Source organism: Caloenas nicobarica, chromosome 3 (assembly GCF_036013445.1).
Source record: "Caloenas nicobarica isolate bCalNic1 chromosome 3, bCalNic1.hap1, whole genome shotgun sequence".
Classification (NCBI taxonomy): domain Eukaryota; kingdom Metazoa; phylum Chordata; class Aves; order Columbiformes; family Columbidae; genus Caloenas; species Caloenas nicobarica.
In genome coordinates, this window is record NC_088247.1 from 63,966,033 (window position 1) to 63,990,132 (window position 24,100).

General features: G+C 41.7%; 1 protein-coding gene across 1 annotated transcript in view; it reads left to right on the forward strand.

Moving 5' to 3' along the window:
• Positions 1-563: 563 nt before the first annotated feature.
• PHACTR2 (phosphatase and actin regulator 2) overlaps positions 564-24,100 on the forward strand; it is a 141,553-nt gene continuing 118,016 nt past the window's right edge. Inside the window, exon 1 of the mRNA XM_065631191.1 lies at positions 564-711. Coding sequence (XP_065487263.1) covers positions 564-711 — 148 coding nt within the window. The remainder of the gene's footprint in view (positions 712-24,100) is intronic.

The window sequence follows — 24,100 nt, forward strand, 5'->3', positions numbered from 1 at the left end:
AACGTTGAGTCACACGGTCGTAAAACCGGTTGTGAAAAACCTTTTGCCTGCAACCCAAACCTTAAGAAAGGCGAATGGGGGCGTGGGGGACGGGGGTAAGGAGATTCGACTCATGGCCCTCCCGGCTCGGCTGCAGGGATGCGATGCCTTGTGCAACCTCCCGCTTTTGCGGGGGACGGCCGGGGGAGGAGGGAGGCCACCCTCTTACACAAACCAGAAGTGGTGGTGTCGGTCGCTGGGTTCTTTTTTAACTTTTTTTTATTTTTTCCGAGTTGGAAATGAGGGGAGCGGGGAACACGAAGACATCCCGGGAGGGCCCCCCGCGTCCCCTCCCTCCGTGCGTCTGCACCCCTCCCTCCGCCCCCCTTGTTTCGCCCCTGTGCAAACATGAAATTTAGACTCTAACAGACCCCAAACCCCCGTCACGGTCCCGGCGGGGCGTCCCCGCTCCGCCGGGGCGGTCGGAGGCGAGGGGCGGCTCTTCCTCTGCAAACTTTCCCTTTCCCCTCCCTCGCCGCCTCTTTCCCTCCTCGTCTCTCCTCCCCGTCCCTCTCGGCTCCCCGATGGCCATGGCTGAGAGGCCGGCGAGCACCGAGGGAGCACCGCTGCCCGCCTGGTCCTTACCCGCTCCCCGCGGCCGCTCCCAAAGCGACATCTCCTCCTTCTCCTCCCGGAGAACCTGCCTGCTGCGGTCCAACGTGGGCGGCTCAGGTAAGGGGGAGGGAGGGGAGAGTCCTTGCATCCGAGGCCCCCGAGCCGAGATGAACTGGGGAATTTGGGAAAAGATCCTCCTCCACACCCTGTCTTGCCTTCCCAGACCTGGGACTGTCTTCTCTCGGTGGTCAAAGTGTGGGTCCCTGTTTTACGGCGTTCTTGCTCTATGCCTTGAGATGGTGTTCACAAAGTTCCCAGCTTTTCATACTCATATTTTCAGGTTTAAATGAACTCGAGTAAATGGACAAGATTATGCCCATTTTGTTCGTGGCTGTTCATACCCATTTTTTCAGGTCTAAATGAATCCTGGTAAAGCCGTGGGAACCCGCCCATTTGCAGAAGCATCTCTGACTGCAAGAGCAGAAAAGCCCCAAGAAGGCTTTAGGGTGTATTACGGGGACATCAAAACTGCTCATCCTGCCACTTCACACATTGCACTTCAATTGTGTGTTAGAATTTTGCCTCATGCACTTATATCTCCTTCAGGTTTTTCATTAGCAGGTGAGGAAAACAAAATGTCAGTATCCCACCATCCTCCTTCAGGAGGTCATCGCTGCACAAACACCCGGGATGATTTGGGGGTGGAAGCTGGCCGTTTGGGACAGAGTACGGTTCCCACAGAGTTCAGAGTAACTTTACTGTGTAAAATGAGAGGGAGTGAGAGTCCTAGTTTACAGGATATTTGAAAGCATCCAAAGTAAAATAAATACAGACTCAGTGGAGTTATTTTCTACTCAGGCAGTTTCCTGAAGTTGAGTATTAAGGAAAATGAAATTCTGGTCTCCATACTGCTGAGTATATTTTGAAAATGCGTGCTTGCCTGGCTGCAAATCAACCCTGCTCTATTGACTGTAGGTGCATATGTCCCCAGCGATGGAGGCATTTCAGATGCACTTGTACACTGTACTGCACAGAGGTACCTATGCACTACAGTGCCATCAGGGAAGCTTCTGAGTGCCCTGAGGCACCTCTTCTGCTGCAGCACAAGTAGGACAGGGCAGCACATGGTCAGATCTGCAATGGACCACAATATCCTCTTACGTTTGCTCCTCAGGGAGTGTTAAGATCAAGCAGACCATTTGCTTGGGGGAGCTCAAATATACGGCTATGCCTGCCTGATGAGGAGAGGGAGAGTGAAAAGTTGCTTAGTCAAATAAGGGCAAGTAGATGCAGCTTGTGGAGCCAGAGGCTGCAAGCAAAATCAAGTCTATGTGCTGTTTTCTGCATCTTTTTCTGCTCTACCTTTTCCCATGTCTACTTAAAAGTTACGTTGAAGGACATTTGGGACAGGGAGGAGAGAGGAGGTTCCACTGGTTTGTCCAAATCAGAAGGGACTTTTAGGTGTAAGGTGTATTTCAGCACTGTGAAAGAATCCTGCATGAACAGCACCCTGTGACCTGATGTGTACACAAGATATCTTAACGTGGATGCAGAGGCATCACCACAGAGGCTGACAATATTGAGACTATGTCTGTGTTAGACTATCTTGGTTGTTAGCCCAACTACAAGACTACTAACAATGAGCTGGGTTCATTAAAAGAGACTGGCAAATCCATTGGAGGTAAAATTATGGCATTTTCAAAGATGTGTTGTTATTTGTAGTTTCTTACACAGAAAATTTAGGCCACTCTGTTGCCCTACTTGATTTTTTTCATTTAATTTTGAGGATGTGCTTCCTGCCAGCAAGTGGCAAGAGTTGCTTTCTCTGGTTTTTATTTTTTCAACATCTTTTCTTTCATTCTGTATTTTCTCCGTTGCTGCTTCCTGTATTTTTTTCCAGGTGCTCATTGAGCACAACAAAAATACTTGCATGGTGCCACACAACTGTTGATTTCCTCTTTGAAAAGGCAAGTATGCATTAAAGATGCAAAGCTGTTTAATTTTTAATGTGGTGGTTAGATAATTGTTTTCATACTGAGATGCCATTAAAATAACTTGCATTTGCGTTCCCCACTAACCTGGAGAGCAACCTTAATGGGGACAGAAATGTGAAGCACTTAGAGAAACTACATGAGCCTTATTATTATTTTTCACTTCTGACTCTTTCTCTAGCTGTACCATTCAATTAGTTTAAAGTAGGTCACTCATTTACGTCAGATGTTACCTGTACTACAGCTGTTAATTTAGAAAAGAAGAATTTGCATTTTAAATAACCTGCAAAATATTTGCTTACTGTCTGTTCTGGAGTGATTCACTTGGAAGACACAAGTTGCAATTTCTGTTGCATATTTCTCTTCATTTTCTAGATCTCAAAGCCAGTTGTGCTGAGGAGATGATATTGTCTCCTCGTACTCCATCAGGGATGGATTGGCACCGCTATAGACAGTTCGCACTGTCATATGCTTTACCACCTCCTGATCCACCATTCTTAATGCAGGTTCTGTTAAGAGATAATATTTGTAGATATTTCTAGCTAAGGGAAATATAATAGCCTTTCTAAAAGCAGCTTTGGCAGTGGCTCATAAAATGCATCTGTTTTTTTATTTCTAGTTTTTTTATTCTGTGTGTGTCCTGACAGTACAGTGAGGCTGGTCGGGTGGTCCCCACTTTTGCACTGCCTGTGCTTTCTTACCACTACTCCTTCCTCTGCTATTACCCTATGCTGAAAGTAGCAGCTTCCTGGTGTCACTTTGCAGCGTCTCAATCAGCCACGGTCCAGTTTGTGAGGACAGTATACTTCCTGTGCTTTTTTCTTCTTAAAGCTGGCCTTTTCTTTTAGGGTTAATGGTAGAAGATTACTTAATTTCCCTGTCTAGGCTGTCACCTCACCCGTCGTTGTACCAGGCCTTTACCTTCCAACTTTTTCTTTACTGCTGGTAAATGCTGGGAGGAATAAGGTGATCCTCATCAAGAATAAGGGTGACATGACCTCAGCTTTTGATTTAGACCCTGAAAAAGTGCAGTGAAGTCTGGAACCTCTGTGGCAGGCGTAGCCTGTGCATCACTTCAGCATCACGACACACCCCACCTGACAGCTGGCTAGTGTGTCAGAGCATGTCTAGGAGATTGGTGAAGAAAAAAATATGCTCCTAAAATTTAAGAGCAGCACCAGAGCCACAGCAAGAGTGCTACTTGAATTACATATCTTTAAGCAGCCTTCCACGTTGAGTGACTATATTTAAACACACCTTAAAGGCAGATCAAGTTAGCCAAGTTTCTTGATTTGCCTGGCATAGATGGGGACTGAACTGCATTTGAAATAAAGACCCTGGTGAAATGCTTTCCCAGAACTTCTCCAAAATCCAGATTTGGTGCCCATGGGGTTGAGGACAGCTCTCAGCATGAGCGGTGAGCCCTGGGGTGCAGGGTGGAGGCAGAGGCTGCTGTTTTGTATCAGCCGCCTTTGTGCTCCGGTTGCAACACGGCGCCGACAGCTCTGTTCATGACAGCCCTCAGACACCAACCTCAGCTACTGTGGTGCCAGTTCTTTATCTGCATGTCCACGCAGACAGTTTGCAGGTTGTTCTCTTTTTAGTGTTGTGGGTTTTGCTATACAGCCTTGCATTTTGTTCTGAAGGTGGTGAGGTTTGTCGTGTAGTACATCTTTGTGAAAAGGGAACTTTACTGCTCAGACCAGAAGTCAAAAAACCAGTAATTTCCCCACTTCTGGACTGACACTGTCACATTGTTGCAGTTCCTCTTGAGGTCTTGCTCTTTAGCAAGAAGTACAAGTTTCAGATAATTTGTTCCACTGCTAAAAAGCACACCTTTCAGGTGGGGGTGAGCTGCTCATGCATGTTTCCATTCCTTTCATGCCTTTTTCATGCCTTTCTGATGACAGACAAAAAAAACCCCCTACCAACCAAAAACAAACAAAAAACCAAACAAATCCACATAACCCTGAATGAGAATTCAGACAGCAACTCATCAGTACCTCAGACTATACTCCAGATGGTGGGGTGCAGCAGACAGGGAAAGGCTGGGCAAGAGTCCTACCAAAGTCTATGGAAATTGAATTCAGTGTTTGTGAAGAAGACATCAGATGTGCTTTGGAAGGGCAGTTAGATAGATGATGTTTTTCAGTCATCAGCTGGGGGTAGGGGGGGAGCACCCTCATGATGTGGAAGAACACTCATAAATAAAGTATCTGGTTCTAGTACATTATATGAAAATATGAGAATTACGGGGAAATGTGACTTCATCCTATCAAGCAGGACTTTTTTTGCAACATATATCAAGGTATAAACTTTGCAAGAAGCCCAAGGCAAAGTTTGGGGTACGAAACTGTAGTAGATGTTAAGACAAATCATCATTGTTGGGGCTTTAGAAACTAAAGTCAACATGACTGTTTAATTTCCAAGAAGTAGTGCATCCTATCCCTAAGTCCGCATCAATATTTTTCCATCAATTTGAAAATTTGAACTGTCAAAAAGAGGCAGCAATCTTAACCATATGAAATTTGACATATGGTTATGGAATTGAAGCATCTAATTCTTCATAATCTGGAAACACACTCAGAATATCATCCCATGATGTTAAATCTAATTCCAGTCATCCGTACATATACCTTGTAGTTTCAGAAGCGTGCTGAGGAAAAAATCCAGGAATCATACAACGTTTTGTACTGCATGCATTGACGAAGTTTAAGTCTGCCTGAAAACCGTTTTCGTTTTTAAGATTAGGTGGACGTGCAGGGAAGAAGCGTGTGCCAGAATATCACTAGCTGTTTCTAATACGAGTTTATAAAATATTGCATAGGAAATAAGAATCTGCCTGTTTTATCCTGGACTAAAAGACATTATTGCACACCAACTCTTGCAGAATAACTGGGATATCATCTCAGTATTAACCCTGGTTAGGTGTGAAACGGGGAACCCTGGGAATATAGGGAACACTATGATTTAGAAATACAAACCACGTATGCTATGTGTCATTTACACATGACCCAGCTTGGACTGCAAACATTCGCAGTGTGTGATTTAATGTGTATTTTGTAGCAAGTAATCAGTAGCTGACTATGTGACCTGTTCAGCATTTTGCTACTGTGTGTGTTTTAGTTTCTCAAGGCCCTTTGGTATTTAGCACTTCCTGCAGATGTGTGGCTTCTAGACAGTAACCATTTAATATCAGACCACACGTCAAGTATGAAGCCTGAAGAAGTGATCTAAAGAATAGTTGAAGACGACTTTTTATTCTGTCTCTTGTAATGTAAACAACTTGTTCCAAAAAAAGCATTTGTTCTTGTTTTAAAACCTAAACGTTTAATCAGTCAAATCCCTTGTTAGCATAAATAATTTATCTTTCTTCTCCCCTCCCCCTGCCCCCCAACTCCTGCTCTTTTTGCTGTTATTTCCTGAAAAAGCAGGCACTATTTAAGGTCAAAAGGCTGAGGATAGTTGGCAGGTTTTTTAAAGATTGGTGAAGACTTTACATTTTTATTTATTTTTGCTTTTTGAAGTCAGAATCTTTTCAGTGCTTGAAATTCTGTAAGATTTCAGTTTTCAATAACACCAGTATTAATCTTGCTTCTGAATTTTTTGCAGTTCTCATTTAATATGCTTTAGAATAAGGCGAAGGTATCTCGGTGGTAATTTTTTTTTTTCCCCTAGCATTTTACCTAGCATGTTGCTATTTTAACAGATGCAGAAGTTAGTTTTTCTTGGGTAGAAACCAGGTAACACAAAAGGAAAAATAACTAGAAGAAAATAGAAAATCCTGGCTTCAGTGTTCCAAGTTCAATCAATTTTAATGTGTCTTTGAAACTGGCAGTCTTGAAACCCACCACAACAAGGGATGCTTTTGATTTTCATTTGTGTGGAAAGCACTGTGATCTTCCTGAAGTACGGGCAGAGTTTGTGGGCAGTCAACACTTTGCTTGGTGCTGAGCTCAGAAAACTTGTTCCCCATCATGCAGTTTTGGTGCAGGATTGGACTTTTAGTATGTTGTGTTGTATAAATTCTACAAATACCTTTAATATTCTTAGGATTTTTGAGTTTCAAAAGGCTGAAGCAGTGAAATATTAGTGACTTGTATCAGTATCAAGTACGTAGTATAATGGGCTCAGAAGTGCTGGCACTGCTTTAATATGGGGGTTGTCCCATGCAGGGAGAGGAGTTGGACTCAATGATCCTGTGAGTCCCTTCCAACTCAGGACAGTTTATGATTCAAAGCCCCGGTACTTTGTAAGTCTGCTGTGCTCTCAGGTAGAGGACTTCATAACAAAGTGGAGCTAAAAAGCAGCTTAAACCACTGTGTGCTTTCGTGGTAAGACACTTTCTTACTCTCTTGTCTCTCATCTTTCTATATTTTTGGCACATTCTGGATTGCCCGTTGCATTTCTTGTGTTGTTAAAACCACTTGGCCACATTCAGAGAAATACAGGGCTGAACAGTGGGGACCTGGGAGGGAAATGTGGAAGAGGAAACGTTCTACCAGAGGTGGCAACATGGTGACTCTTTGCGTGCTAAAATACTGTACGTAAATGGCTTCTCTTTGAAATAATGATCATGTTTTTTTACTAAGCACCCTATTTTCTGGAAAATCTAGCATTTATTGGTAATTTCTAATTAAACGTATTTTTCATCTCGCCGTACATTTTTTAATGTTTGCACATTTTACAGTATCAAGAAGAAGAATTTGTTTGGGGAGAGTGGACTCCTATTAAAAGCTGTTACTTTTTCCTCCCGTTTAACTTCAGACATTACTTCAGTCTCACAAACAAATTGTGTTGGCTCCCACTTGGGGAATTTGGCCAGTTGCACAGTACCACACACTATTTCTATTAGCTGGATGCATCAGTTTTGGCACCTTTACCCAAGTTGTTCCTATCCAAACCACACTGGAAATAAAAGGCACTCAGCTTTTTCTTCCTTTCACTTTCTCCCCACTCCTTCATCCCTCTCTCCCCTACTAGCTTCTTTTCTGTCTTCTCCACAGCTTCCAAAAAATCTAATTTATATTGTGTCAATAGTCTACATGCCACTTGCGAGGATGTTCTGTCTAGGTCTGGCTGTGTATGTGTTAGATTCTGTCCTGCCCACTCAAGTCTGATGCACTCCAGTGCTTCCCAGATGTTAGAGGCTCTTTGACCCCAGAGACTGAGATGTGAATGGACTAGAAATCTGCAAACATTAAATTTATTTTCTGACTGTCACAGGGAGATAAAGGTCATAATTTGTACAAGCAGAGCAGAGATTCGTTCAGCTTTAGGAATTCATTGGGAAGGGAAAAAGAGAACTCCGAAAAATTGAATAAAAAAGGCTTGCTGAATATTAGGAATGGAGGAGAAGTGCTTCAGAGCCTTTTTAAGATAAAGCTTGGCACAGTGGTAAGGTTCAGGAAAAGGCTGAAGTCTGGCACAATCCGTACATTATTTAAAGTTGTTAAGTTAGCTAACGTTTCTTTGAATACAAATGTATCCTGATGAAATATGAGTTTTGTGAAAATACACTTTGTTTTGTTTTGTAGAAATAATCCTGATTTCAGGCACATTTCTGCATTTTCAGGAGAAATATCTGACAAAATTTGAAAATAGTAAATTGTCACTCCGAAAAAATAATCTAAGGTTTTTAGAATTTTTCATCCTATGAAAAATTTTATATAGGAAGTTTTTTTCTTCTAGTTTGGGGAGCAGGAATAGGAACAAAGGCAACAGAGAAATGCCAGAATTTCCCTGGCACAAAAATGTGATTTTTCTAGGGGACCCCATCCACCTATACAGGGCAAGTATAACCACTGCCGCTTTACTTTGTCATGGCTAAGTCATTGGATATCAAATTCTTTAAAGGTTCAGGTACCTTTTTGAAAGAATAAGGACGTATAAGGAAGTATTTCATGGAACCAGGCTTAAAAGCATGTTGAGCAAAGCTCTCTCTCAAACGCATGTGGTTTTGCTTTTGTGCTTTTGGGGGGAGAATCACAACTTTTAAGATATGTCGATATACAAAGTGCTCAAGAAAATTACAGGCATCAAGTAGAATTGCTGTTGTGGTATTGTTTTGTATCAGCTACAAGCACAGTAAAGAAGGGGTTGTGGTGCATTTGCAGTTGAATGTGCCCTAATTGCAGGCCTTCTCTGTGTTCAAACACAGGCAGCTATATTTAAACTCTGTGAGTGAAAGGATAATTAGCAGTCATGTGCTTGCTGCTTTTTTATTTATTTCCCCTGTTGCCCAGTGTCTGGGCTGACATTTCATGTTAGTGGTTTAAACCACCAATGAAACTGTGAACTTTTTATCTGAAAATGATCACTGCTACCAAAGTGTAGCATGAAAAGGCAACTTCTACAAGACATAGTTCTGATTTTTTTTTTTTTCTGATTAAAAGCAGTTTTAGCAAACTCGGAAGTGTTGGATTTGAAATAAGTCATTTTACTTACACAGCCCAAGCAAGTGTAATCCATCGGAGACCAGTGGACATCCCACGTCATGATATGAACTGCTCTCTCCCCAAGGATGAGGCATGGCACGCTGCTTTCATTACCTCGGCTATAGGCATCTCTGTGTTTCTCTGAGTAGACCCTCAGCTCTGTATCCTTAGGACCGAGCTGAAAGGGAGAGTTAGAGTTTCCCAGGGGCATGGCATTATTCTTCCAGCCTTTCGACTTTAGAGCCCTGAACATTAAAAAAAAACAAAAGTGGTGTCTTCCTGTTATGCCTTGCTGTAAACAAAACTGGATGGCAATATTTCACACTGTGCTTATCTTAGTGAATAGCAAATAAAAAAAAATATGCTACCCGCTACCACCCAGCTATTTAAGTCTTTGGAAACACATCTGCTATGAATTTTGCCTTGTTCTTTGGAAATTCAGATAAACAACTAATTTTGATCTGCAAATAGCAAAAATCATTTTGGCAAAAGATTTCCAAAGAATCGATACAGTTATTTTCAGAACTTTCTGTTATTTATATAGTCAGCTTGGGATTTGTCTAATGGAATCTTCACAAGGTGGCCTAGTGAATGTATATATGATTTTGTAGGTGATTTTGGCTGACAAGCCAACAGCGCCCATTTCACGCTGCGGTACAGATGTTTATCACTGAGCATATGGTACCTGAACACGTTTTACTGCAGCTTGTGCATTTAGTGGTGTATCAGAAGCAGCATCTGAAAGCTACACCCTTGCAGTGCAGGAGCTGCCAGACCTGGAGGGAAACAGCAGAGTGAATGACTTTCTTTCAGCTATCAGGGCGAAAGTCTTTGGGGTGAGCTTGGGGCTCCAGCTGTGCTGCCTGCCCTTTTTTGGCTTTGTGTCAAAGAGCTCTCCTGATCAACACCAGATCCTGGAAGGAAGTTCATCCGCTTGCAGCTTCCATGAGGACAAATAAAGCCTTTCACTCGGTGCCTGCTGTGGAGGCAGCACCTGGAGACGAGCAGCTCCGCAGATTTACCCATCCTTGGGAGAGAGAAGGTGGCGCGCTACCCTGAAATAGCAAGGTAATTGCCTAATGGCAAGTTAGGTGTTACTTTGAAATCACTCTTAACTCAAGCTGGGTTAAGTAAAATGCAAATGAAAGCACTTTTTTACAATGTCTAAAATAACGCAGCTGCCAGTCCTTTAGAAAGAGAAAGGAGACATCACCAACAGAGCAAGTGCTGGCAAGGTGTCTGTAATCAGCCTCCTGAATTCAGGGGGAAAAAGACCCATCAGACTTAGTTTTGGTGTCTGCAGTTTAAGTAAAGATTCTCTTTACTTATTTGCTTATGAAGTTTGTCATTACATTGTCTGTTTGACATGGTTTTGCACTTTGGTGGAGTTATTGTCATTTGTCAAAATTAGAAATCATCTATGGCAAGCAATACACGAGCTGGTATCACATAAGTTCCTGATGAGTGAAAGTTACTCAGTGGAGCCCACACCTTTTGCAACTTTATTGCATTATCATGTAAACTCCATGGGGAAAAAGGTATTTGTTCCACTAGTCCTAGGCCAAGATTGGAAAGGTGCTGCAAACACAGGAGACAACATGTGTAAAGGAGGTTTCTTGGGAGTCAGATTTATTGGGCTGGGGAATAGTGTCTCAGGAGGAACAGTGAGAGCTTCCCTGCTGGAAGCATTTAAAGTCAGAGCTGGAAATGCGCTAAAAAGTGAAAAGAAGCTGTTTTGCGGTGACGATGAGCAGGGCCTGTTGAAGTTGTGGGGTTTTTTATTGTTCTATGTTTGGGCCAAATCAAGAATGACAGTGGGGGACACAGGACTGAGCATACAACCTGCATCAGACACTGATGTCAGTCAGACACAGACTGAGGAGATGAAGACGGAACTTGGTTTTTTGGCTGGATGGAAGAGCCACATCTATGTCCCTCCGTCTGTGGCAGAGGGAAAGCAGAGGGAAGAGAAAGAAATGGGAAGGAATTCTCCCAAGCAGCAATGAAATAACTGACAATAAGTGAAATGAAAGGGCAAAACCAAAGGTAATTCTCCCTCAGCATTTTGAAAAGGAGCAGTATTGCACTCACTTTTACCCTAGGCTTAAGATAAATATATACTTAGATGAATTTAGATGAATATTTAGAATATTTAGATGAATTCTAGGCACTGGGATCTTGACAGTGCAAAGTCCATTGAATAAACAAGTTTTGTCTGTCTTCTAAGCCCATTGCTATTTTTAAAGAAATGCTGTCAAGGAGATTTTAATTCAGGCGCTAATTAGTAAAGAGAATTCTAATACTTATTAGAACTCCATACTTCTGCTCCAGTTAATTTGTTTCAGTTATGTATACACCATAGAGGAAATAACTCCCATAAAACTAAACTTCATGCATATCATGTATGAAGTAAATGAGATTTGATCCAAAATGTTCTTATACAAACATTGATTATCATAACAAAGGAGAGAAGGACAAATAATCCAGAAAGAACTCTGTAAATCGCATATATGCATCTTTCTCAGGCTCAGGATTAGATGCTTCAAATTATGCACACTTATAAGAAGGACCTGAGTTTTAAAAATATACGCAAGTGATTTCAATAAAAGCTATCAAAGCTATCAAAATACACACACTTTTCAGTAGTCCTAATTTCCTTTTTTTAGTAGGAGCCTAATCTTTTTGAAACAGAGCTGTTGCAGCAATGCCTTTCATGTTTTGAGGCGATTTGGGGTCACTGTGAAAGGGATTCGGCCAGTGTAATAATTGTACCAAGGAGAAATCAGAAGCCAGGGTCAGTGGCATTTGGTAGGTGCCAGATGTCTGTGGGATTCACTCTGATGCTTAAGACTCCTTCAGTAAAGGCTGCTGTGGTTCAGGGAACTGGAATTCCTTGCTTGTCTTCTAATGGGATATCTTCCCCCTGTGCCACTCTGGGGGACATCATGTCCTGAAGTGGATCGCCCTGAGCCTGGGAATTTCTGCAACAGCACTGAACATCAGCTGAATCATGTGGATAGTGGGCATTGAAATACTCTGCCGTAGTACCACAGGCCAGTTTTTAGTAGGGTTGCATATTTTATATGTAAAATTGCAGTATGGGTTCTTCTGTTGAGAATTCATGACATACAAGGAATAAGAGCATATCAGGTATGTCCTGTCCATAGGTATTTGTAGGTTCTTGGGTATAAGGATTTGTGTATATATGAAAAAATAACTAACCACCTTCAGTTCAGTCCAGTTCATTTAAAGGATGTTTTTCTAAACCACTGAAATACAAGCATCTAGCTATCAGACTGATGGAGCCTTGCTTTCTCTGCTAGAAAGGACAGGTACAAAGTCACAGGGAAGGAAGGAACCAGTTGGTAGCTATCAGGCATCTCCAGGAGAAAGGCTGAAGGCTGAAAGCCAGCCACACGCACCCTTGCTCTGAGCAGGAAGCAGGTTTTGGTCACTGTGCTTTGAGATTGCCATGGAAGGAGAAAGGGCTGGGCACCCTCTTCTTTTCCCCCTTAGGTCTGTGCCGACATTTTTCTTCCCATTCCAGTGTATTTGGTGTAGTGTTAGTAGATAATATGGATATTTTGATCTCTTAGCAAATGCATTGCTTTTGAGAAAAGGGAGGAGACCCAGCACTTCCAGCAGGCCAAGCACTCTTCAATGGAGCACACAGCTTGAGCTACATCAGCGTGATCCAGCCAAGACATCGCTGTGACTGCCACCCAGCCGAGCATCACCATGAGCTGCTGGGCAGTCCTCTTCTTCTAAACGCAGCAGCACACTGCCATTGAAGTCTACTACAGCGTTTCTGGGCTTGTGATTTCATTGTGACTTTCCAGTGTTTAACGCTGTTTTGGTTTGGCTCTTATAGTCACATTCTCATGGTCTCCTTGTTGCTTTTTTTTTCTTTTTTTTTCCCTCCAATGGCTACTGGGCTTTTTTTGTGTTGAAAACTTCTGAAAACATGAACCTGCCATGCCCAGACTTTCAGAAAGTAGGAGGAAGGGACAGAAAAATCTACTGTTATTTTTTTTAATTCTAAATGAAGTTATAATATGCTTTCTATGTCATCCTCATGTTTCTGGAGGGTTGATTCATGATATTGGTACACTAGTGACTACCAGTGCTGCTATTGAATTCAAAAGGCTTTGGCTCAGACTGAAATACATGACTGCAGCTTTTTTCCCCAGGAAAGCCTCTTCACAACACTTTACAAAGATGAGGTGACCTGAAGTTTAATATCACAATCCTCTGGAAGGCGAAAGTCCCTTTGGGACCAGACTGGGTTTTTTTGGTTCCAGCCTCTTAAGAAAATCCTGATGTAAGCAGGCATCAGGTGCATTAGCAAGTTTGTGGTTGCCCAGGCTCAATAATGATAAAAATAAATGTGAGATTGTTTTCCAAATGAAATTAAACAAGGAGCAAGTAGAAAGCATCTACAGCAATTTCATCGTAGGTAACGTTATGTAGTGACTTCTGTGAAGCCCTATGAGGATACACTTGATGATGTGGGGGTCTCCAGGCAGCCTGGCTTCACATGAGAGGGTTTCCTCATGGGATAAGAGCTCTGTCTGTGCTCTGTAATGCACGGGGTTACTCCAACCTCTTCTGCCTGTGAGTGGGAGTGAGGAGCGTGTTGGTTCTTCTTCTATGACATGAGGGATATTACCTCCTTCCATTCAGCTAGTCCTACTATTGTGGTATCAAAAGGAGGAAAAAAGTACAAACTCAGAATGGAGAGAGTTTAAAATGTGAAAGATCCCCAATAGGAACAAAAGCAATTCCTTCATTTCAATTTTTGACAGTTCTTTGATAATCCCACCATTATGTCCACAAACAGAACAAATGATTTTTTTAATCCAGAAAAATCAGTTGATTCTACTCTGCCTCTTCCATTTTATCTCTAGCAAACCACTTTTGGGCTCTGCTCCCTTCATTCCTGTCCTGTGGAAAATCTTTATTCTCCAAGTCTTTTCCACTGCAATGCCCACCAAGTGTGAGAAAAGTGGGGATGTTCTCCATCTACCATCAATTTCTGCAGGAGCCCATCTACCTGTGGTGGCCAGCAGACCTGACAGGCTGGACCCTTAGCAGTTCCAGCTCTGCCTTGCCATAGAGACAAGGAGAGTTGTCCATGGGTCAGGATTTTCCAACAGGTCCATGGAAGAGCCTAAAAACACAGACCATACAACAGAAAACAGCAAATGAGTGGTTTGGTGGTATTAAACAATCTGTCTGTGTTATAGTAATTTCGTGAAGAGACTCTCACTCATGTGAGTAATCCTTTTTACTTTTTTTTTCCATGCAATGAACATATAAGGTAATGGAGCTTTCTTTTTGCCTTTGTTCATGCTATAAGGCCCAAGAGCTTAGCTAGCCTTCCTGCTGTAGGAGGATGGAAATGGAAAAAAAGTTGGAAAAGTCAAGCTTTTTGGCTTTTGTAAGGGTGTTTGGGTTTATCGGTACACAGTCGAAATGGGATGTTTTGCCTAGCCATAAAGTAGGATTAACCCCCCTGTTTTGTTAGCTGTTACTTACTCTAGTTACTTTTGGTAGGACTTCAGAGCTTATAATTACTGCAGCATCTGTCTTTGTTCAGCACTAAACCAGCTTTCCCTGAGCCCAGCAATACTGCATTATATATACTGTGTGCTCCCAACTGCTCCTGCTCTCTTCTGACCCGTTTGCTGCATCTCCTGTTACCTACTACTTCCATACATTTGTTTAGGTGCCTTAACCTCCCCAGCTGCCCAGCTGACTGCCAGAGGACCTCTCTGAGTAAAACACAAAGTCCAGTGGGCGAGAGATTTTGTGCCTCAGGGAGACGCTGCCGTGTGAAGCTGATACACTAGGTGGGGTGGTTGTTACGCTGATCAGCGAAATCCTGTCTCTCCAGCACCGGATTTCTGCTTGGATCATCCACCTGCTCACAGCTGAGAGGATTTGAAATACAGGCTTGTTTATGTGAAGTGAGCAGCCCCCTTGCAGCAGGGCTGGTAGATTGCCCTGGCTGGTTTTGGCTGGATTCTGCTCCTTCCTGAATGAAGTCATGGCAGGGTCATCATTAGTTTCAGTGGCTTTAAGCACAAACTCGTCTGTCTTTAAAATCACAAGGCTGGAGCAGGATGGCGTGGCAGCATTTTAAATTTCCTGAAGGACCCCCCTTTTTTTTTAAATCTATAAAATGTGTATTTAAACAACACAAAAATCTTATTATCAGCCATTACTCTTTCCTCAGCCAAGGTAATGCGGCAAGCTTGGCATTATCGGTTGTACTGGTGAAACTGGATCTCCTTGTAGTATTGATTCTGCTGTACTTCGGCTGGGGCTCGTGGGTTTTGTATTGATCTGTCAAAGAAACTGCTGAGGAGGAGGTGGGCAAGATCTGTTGTCTGTGTCATTTCGGAGCTAATAGAAGCCATTATTCTTTGATGGCAGCCTGTTGCACACCTGGACATTGATTCATTATGAGAGAAGGCAGCTTTAATCAGCGCCAGGTTTTCCAGTATTTGTACAGAGTGCTCTGACCCTGGTCTGCAGCAAGTTCATAAAGGCAGACTCTCTGGCTGAGTTGTTCATTTATTATGTAGTCTTCTGAAAAAGAAACCATTAAAATAATTTGGCTGACATTTTTGTATGTGCTGAACCTGAAGTAGCCTTTTCTAAAACAAAGCTCAATGTGATCTATAAAATGTGTTCAGAAATACACATCTAGACCTTCATTGGCATAGTGCACTGAAGTAGGTATTGCTTACCCTGATGCTTTCCTGGCCTGCTAGAGATTTAGATTTGATGTATGCAGCTCTAAGGGCAGATGCAGAATCCCTTGGCTGGTCTGAAATAGCCTGAAAGCAGGAGTTCCTTCTCTCAGCCTGAAAACTCCAGCATTAGAATTGCTTTCCCCAGAACCCTAAAAGAGAAGCATCGCTCGTTCTTTCAAACCTCAAAACAATTTTATGTCAGGAAAAAACTTTTGTTTTCCTTTCTTTCTTTCTTTATTCTTGGAGGAGGAGGGCCTGGCTAGATTTTTGCTTTTAGACTGTATTTCATGAAAAACACCCCCGTAATGTTAAGTGGTTCATACACAATTGATAAGTATCAAAGATAACATCAAAACATTCATGAATGCTAGTGTGTATGCAACCAAATTTCCTTTCCTGTATGAAATAATAAAAATATAGACACTAGATACGACTAAAAGTAAGCTAAAAAAGTTTTCCCATGCCATATCCTCCAAAAGAAACATGAAAAGAACACTCTTACTAAATTATCAAAACATTTCTCAACTTTTTATTCAACACTGCCTGAAATGATAATGAAAAGTGACTCAGTGAAAAATGACTGCATCATTTTATAGAATGTAGTCCACATCCTATAATATTATAGTATTAAAGTAGTACAAACAAAAACAGAAGTCCAGGAAATTACAACTGTTAAGTTCTAGCCCCCTCCTACATAGATGTGCAGATGAATATAATAGGGAGCGAAAAATGTATTTAAAAAAGGGCCATTACAAGAGCTCTTATTAGCCCAGCCAAGTGCAAACCTCTAGCAGTGACACTCTTCCAGCAATCCCCAGACAGTCATTGCAGCATCTCTAAGACTAAAGAGCCAAAGCTCCCTCACCTCACAGCCACCACAAGAAATGCTTGGTGTGTTTCAGCCCCAGCGGCTCAAGAATATCCAGGAGTGCTGCAGGCTTTCTGAAAGCTTTGGGGCAGGCTGTGTTGCTACAACAGAGTGGTGGAAGATCTTCATGTCGAGGACTCTAGGGGAGGAGGCATGGTGTAGTTCCATGCAGGTCTTGAAATATGTAGTTGATATTATCCTCATGTCAGAATAAAAAGCATAGTTGTTTTGGTTTGGTTCGTTTTTTTACCAATTTGAAAATGATGCACTAACCTATTTCGATAAGACAAGGGGTAATGGGTTCAAACTGGAACACAAGAGGTTCCACTTAAATTTGAGAAGGAACTTCTTCTCAGTGAGGGTGACAGAACACTGGAACAGGCTGCCCAGGGAGGTTGTGGAGTCTCCTTCTCTGGAGACATTCAAACCCGCCTGGACGCCTTCCTGTGTAACCTCACCTAGGTGTTCCTGCCCTGGCAGGGGGATTGGACTAGATGATCTTTCGAGGTCCCTTCCAGTCCCTAGCATTCTGTGATTCTGTGATAAAATAGAAATGTGATCATTAAATCTGCAGTAACAGAGTCTCTTCGTGGACTGTTCTAGTTCAAGAATTGATGTAATTTGCTTAGTTATCTTTAAACATCGTCTTTTTCCAAAAGAAGCATGGCAAAATTAACATGAAGTAACTAAAAATGTTAAATTACTACAATGTTATAGGACTTGTATAACTCTGCAGAGAACACATGGGCAGCATGGCTGATTTCTCACATGGATAGGCATTGACAGGACTGCTCCTTTAATTTCTATGGACTCAGTGAAACATGTGGGACCAGCACGATCTTCTTTTTAGATCAGCTTCATCTCTACTCTGTCATCTTGTAAACTAACAGCAGCTTGAGAGCAGGTACCTCCTTAACTGATGTTTATTTGTGCTCATCATAATCACTTCACTTAACATTGTTTTCTCCTCCTGTATTCGATGTGCCGCTCTACGGGTTCTTATGCTTAGTTTGTAGGGTTCCACCATTCCGAAGAGCCCTCACTGAACCAAGGCAGCCCCTTGGCCTGGATTGTTCACTCCACATGTGGAAGAAGCTTTTTCCTTTTGGTGTACCAACACAACCCTGTGTTTGGAGGTCCTTTCCCCAGAATTGGCTGTTGGGGTAGAGGTGGGCTGGCTGGAGGGGATGAGTGAGCATACCATGTTGTCTCCTCTACTTCCATCCCTGAAAACCGAACAGGAAAGTGAATTACCTGGATTTGTGCCATTGTTTCCATGGAGGGCTTCCCAGAGCAAGCCGTGGTCTTGCTGGTGGAGCTGCAGCAGAGCACCCCACTGCATGATGGAGGGGCTGAGCTTGCTGCCTGGGCCCAGGGCACCTTCAGTGGGGGATGACTTTGGCTCTTTGGGAGGGTGTTTTGCAAATCAGTGATGCTTGGCACTGTCCTGGTCTCAGTGTGGTGTTTTATAACAAAAGGTGGAGACCACTTAGACTGAAATTCATCCCAGGAAGGTTCCAGAATGAGTTATGTTGAACAAATGGCAAGTACTCAGAAGACAATTACGACAATAACTACATGAAGAAAATGTGTGGTAAACACATTTTATTTTCTACTTTGGGAGGGCTAAGTTGCCTAGTGAAGGAAAACATTAGATCTATCTTGATTTGATATATCTTGACATGGAAATGGTTTTGAGACTGTTCCACAAGACTGTGTTTTAGACATAAGCTAAGGAATCGTGACCTAGATGTAATCTGCATGAAGTGGGTGTACAACAGTTTGATAAATTGCTCTTAAAAATATTTATCAGTATGTTTCTGTCAGACTAAAAGGGCATCTCAAGCAGGATCTTGCAGGGGACAGTCCTTGGCCAAGTTCTACTCACTACTTCAGTTTTGATTTGAATGTAGGATTACAGAATACCCTTGTGAAATTTGCAACTATTACCAAGCCAGGAAGTTTGCAAGCACTTGGGAGGACAGCATTGGGAGTCAACATGGTCTTCATAAATTCAAGCAAAGAGGTAATACAGCTTTCTATCAGTTGACATACTCCTCCTTTGGTCTGGTTTTCATGTAACTATGGCACACAAAGAAAGCATTATCAAAATCCAGGTAAAATTCCAAAACACTTGAAAGGTTAATCACTCTCAAGTAATTTATGTGCAATGCTAAGGTTTTGTAAGGATTTAAAATAAAGATGTTTGAAAAAATGCTTTGGAGCAATCCAGAAGCTACCTCATAGGAATGTACCATATCAAGTTTTCACCAAAATGCTTCGAGTTTGGGGGTTGTCAGACTTGAAGACTGTGGCCTGAAAAGCCAAGTAGAGAGCCGAAGGTTTGAGAGGTTAAGATTGCATTTGATTGTACCATTTACCTCCACTGCTAAACTGAAAGCAAATTAGAGGAAGGGAATTATCAAAAGACAGTACACCTGTGCTTGAAAATCAAGATCGAAAATGGGGAATTAAAGAGGAAATAATATTCGTTGTAATCCCATTTTCCAGGCTGATCACAGTGACAGAAGAAAAATATATCAGCAGTGAAATAATTAGCTATTTCAAATTCATTACATTTTAATAATTCGAACACTATTAATAATGCAGGTAAAAAGAATATTTAAAATATATTTTTTCGGGGTCCTTCTATAGTATTCTCTTCTTCATCGAAGCAAAGAAGCTTATACTTCTCACCATCCAGCAATGTAAAGAGAAGGGCAACTTAGCTCCAAAATACCTAATTGCCTTTTGTAACAGCTTTAATGCGCATTTTCATATTGCTCTTGAGGGCAGCTTTCCCTGCATTTCTAAATATTCTCTCTGGGCAAATTCAAGCAGTACGTTCCTGATGAAATTTTGTTATTTTTAGAAATAAACTAAGCAGGATACACAATTTCCCCTCCTACACCTTTGTTGATAAAGACCTGTGTTCCGAAGTTAATTACAGCATCCTAGATTGTACACCAAATAGGCAAGGCAACTGCAAGTTCCCTATTGTAAAGAGAAAATAAAAGGAACAATGCTGTAAAAATGTTGCTTTGGAGTTCTTTTTAGGTCTGATTACCACTCCAGGAAAACAGTTCTGACTTTGCCACAAAAAGGATTAAACTGCCTTGCATGACACCCTGGGAATGGACGCCCAGGCAAAAGGCATGTTACAATAAAGAGAGTATTTTGGGTATAGCTAAGGAAGGAAAGAAATATCACAAACCAGTTTTTCATGTGTATTTGGCCCCTTTTTGAACTTTTACACAATCTTATATGCTGTTTCACTCAGGAGAAGAAATTGATAATAGGAACAGGAATGTCTTTGATTGCTGCGCCTATTTGTACACCAAGTTCTATTTCCCTGAAGACAGCGGGAGTCAAACAACAGGGTATAATTTCATTGCCCATGGCTCAGTCTTTTTCGGCTTCTGTTTTGTCCTTAGTTTTTCTAGGGATGTTTTTCCAGAGTTTCCCTGGCTTCATTGTTGCCTCCTCAGTCAAATTCTCTGATTTTTCTGCCATTCTTCCTCAGACACGCATGCTTCTGAGCAAAGTATCCAAGCAACTTGCACTAGATTTATAACATGTTGCAGAGTTCATCATAATACACCTTGCAGCAGTGGAAGTTTTCATGTTGTATTAGCAGTAGCTTGCCCCCTGGCTCCATGGGAGCACCAGTGGAGCACTGTTAGAGCTTTGACTCCAAATAAAAAGTTTGGGCCGCTGAATTATCAGCATTATTACTTTAAATGACTCTGGGGGTTCATTTTTCCTCTGGTATACTGGCCAGCTGTGGTCTAATGAAAGTATAGCCTATGGTGAACAGAGTTGCATCCTGAGCTGGACAATGTTTACCTTGTCTGTTCATTCAGCAAAAGCAAACTGTCTCTAATGCATGTTTTCCCAACACCTGCATATGGCACATCTCCAGCTTACCAATTTGTCTGATGTGCTTTGCTGATATCAGTTCGGCTCTGTGTTTGTCACACATATTTTGCAGTAAGTTCTGGCAAATATATTCATTATCAAATCACAATTAAAAAAAAAAAAGAACTAGTGCTGTTAATTAGCCTCTTTCAGGGCAAATATATATAGTTTTAAGAATTAAAATATACCTCTCTTTTCATTATATTTGAGGTGCATTTGAACATCTGTTTTGTTGATGGTTTTAGAAATTCATCAAGCTGCACAAGGTAAAGTGATCCTCTATGTGGTACCTAAAGCAGTTAAGGATAAGAGTTTAGCATAAGTCAAAGAGACCACAGACATTCGTGTGACTAGCAAGGCTACTAAGAGTTAAAATACACATACACAACAATCAATTCATCATGCTTTCTGCTCTTGAGAAGTGAAGTAAGTCTCTGACTGTTAGTCATTAAAAATACCCTTTGGTGCAAGTATGAAGCAGCTTGTACTGGCAGCATCTGGAGCTGTGATTCTAGTCTAGCTGGATCCCTTGAGCAGGTTGATCAAGCAGAGGAAGTTGGCATTCATAAATATCTCACTTTGAATCAGGGAACAGCAAGTGATGTAGACATAGGGAAAAAGGTGAGTGTTTTGCTTCAGGGGTCTGTGCTGGCACAACATAGATGGACTCATTTAGGTGCGCTGGATATGCCTCACTGTCACGCAGCCCATTCAGCTTGAGCTCCTGCTCCTGAAGGAGGAAAGTAATCTTTGCCACTGCATGGAAACTCATGGACTTGAAGTAATAGTAACCCTGAGCTTGAAAAGATGAGACATAATTCCATCAGACTTTGTAGAGATACCAATTGCTCATATGGATACCATAACTTGGACTATATGTGGGTAAAGTGAATCCCTTCTGCATAGAATAGAAGTTGCAATTAAGTGAGAATGCAGTCCCATAGGGACTATCTGTATTTATATAAATATAGATAAACAGGTATTTTTTAAACTCATTTCGGAGAACACACTCAGGCAGTGTCCTTTACTCTGCTTAAGTTAGATTCACCTGCCATTCTCCTTTCCAAATATTGCAGAACATCTGGCAGCCCCTAACAGCCCTTCTGGGTGATGGATTTTACTTTTTTAATGTGTGGCATGGAGTATAAAAGCAACATAGGTTAGCAGCGAGATCTGTGTGATAACTAGCAGGGCCTCAGGGGAGGAGACAGTAAGGTTACAAGCTGAAGTTATACCTTTCCGTAGTGGATCTTGTCGAGTATCTCCTCTGCTTGTTTCTAATTTATGCCTGCTCAGATTTCTACCTCATGAATCAAGTTACAAAACACTAACCTCTAAAGTGTCAGTCAAGTTCATCTGGCTAAATGTAGAGTGCATAATGTACAGTGCATGACTTCACACTAGTTGTTGCTCATCAGCCCTCAGATTTTGAAAGATTTCTTTTTCTTTCTCAGTATTTATTTGATTATTTTCCTATGGGTGGCATTTGACATTTAAGTGATAATTATCTAGCTCTCACTTGCCTAAATTTTACTTCAGCTGGGAGAGAGGGATTAAGACAAATGATGATAAATATCTCAAATGCACTCTTCTATTCTATGATTTAAGTATTTCTTAATGTATTTTTACTTGAACTACTGAAAATACTGACATACCCAGAATCTCCTCTATCCTTAACATAAGCCTGATGACATGTTTTATGCCTAGAGGTTAAGTCCTGGCCCCCACTGAAGTGGAAGCTTTACTGTTGGCTTCACCATGAATGGGATGCCACCTCAGATCCTCAGCCCAGGATATATTGTCTTGCCTTGCTTTTCCTTCACTGAATTATCCATTAGCAGATTTTAAGGCAAAACAGGAAGAGAGCTATGTTTATACCTCTCAGTAAGGTTAAATTCTCCCTCTTTTTACTGTACATAAGATTACAAGGGATAAATCTGCAGAACACCTGAGAGGAAAAGTGGTGGGCAGAAGGTTAGAATAAGGTCCTGAGATAAGGGGCAGCGTAAAATGTTTTGTAAATCTGTTATATGCAGTCATTAGGGCACGATAAAAATCTGATATTTCATTTCAGCAAGGATAATGAAGACTGGCCTTTTTACATAGATTCATAGCACTAATGCCAGAGGGGTTATGAGCTCTGACTTGTGCGATGCAAGCCCTTAAATTATTCTAATTTACCCTTTTGTTGAGCTTAGTAACTGACGTTTGATTGTTGTTATCCAGGAAGACGTCCAGTCCTGATGTGATGACCTCCAGAGACAGAAAATCCACTGATAGCCTTGGTAGCTTAATCACATTTGCTGTTGCAATAGATACTCGTTTTTATTTGAAACTGCCTGTTCTCAGTTTTCAACCATTGTTTCTTACTGTAACTTTCTCTGCCAGACTAAAAGGCCTTTTGTTTCACTTGGTTCCTTGCCCCTTATGACTCAAAACGTGTGTTCACTTTTTACATTGCAATAGGTGGCTGAAGCATTTTTGCTCACATTAGCCATCCTCCTCGAGCTGAACACTGAGAGCGAGGTGTTGCTGCACCAGCCACAGTATGACTGAGCCAGAGACAAACAGAGATCCAAAACTGGTTGTCCTCGTATCCAGAGCTTCTTTGTAGAAAAATCTGTCCAAATACAAATACAGTATCTAGCCAAATATCATGATGGTTTCAGAACATACAAAGATGTTCACAGATTTTCATAGCCAGAACATTTTATAAATATGCTTTGTAATTGTCTAGCCAGGGGTGGGAACCCTGCAGCCCATAAAATGGATTTTGAGTGCGGGACTTTATTTCACGATGTACATATGGATACAGATTTTCTATTCCTTGTTATTATCAGATAATACTGAGGATTGTATCAGCCTGCTACCCTACAATTACACTCAATAGTCTTATTTTGCCCTATTTCCTATGCACGATTTAGCCTGGCACTCTGGTTAGCAAAGGCCATGCTCTGAGGTGAGGTTTTGGTTGGAATTCACCTCTATTTCCATAGGAATAGTAACTCATTTCAATGCACTTGTTTGTGATATTTAAAGAGAAAAGCAGAGAGGTTATTTCAGTTTGCTTGACAGAATTCACTTATGTGAGCAATATTAATGCATGAACACTCATGCCAGGGCTTGTGTCCTGGTTTTGTTAGAAACAAGACAAGTTTCTATTTTAGTGAATTTGTCTTTCAGTTAAATTCTTCTAAGTAACTGCACTTTTCTGAAGTTAAGATACGTGTTTTGGTAGACATAGCAATGGTATGCAAGGTCGCTGGTAAGAATGCACATCCCATGAGCAAGGAGGGGTGAACTGAACAGGTAACTAAAAGTGACCAACTAAGTATTCCATTCCATCCACATCATAACACCATATAAAAGTGGGCGATCACGAGGGTCTCATCTTTCTTCGACTATGGCTGACATCTGGGAAGGACCCTGCCTGCCGCCCCTGCAAATCTGAGACCTAGTGACAGACCCTGCATCCTTGGATCCAGTTCTGTTTTGCTGCGGAGTCCAACCCAGGACTTCTGGGTGCTTGCC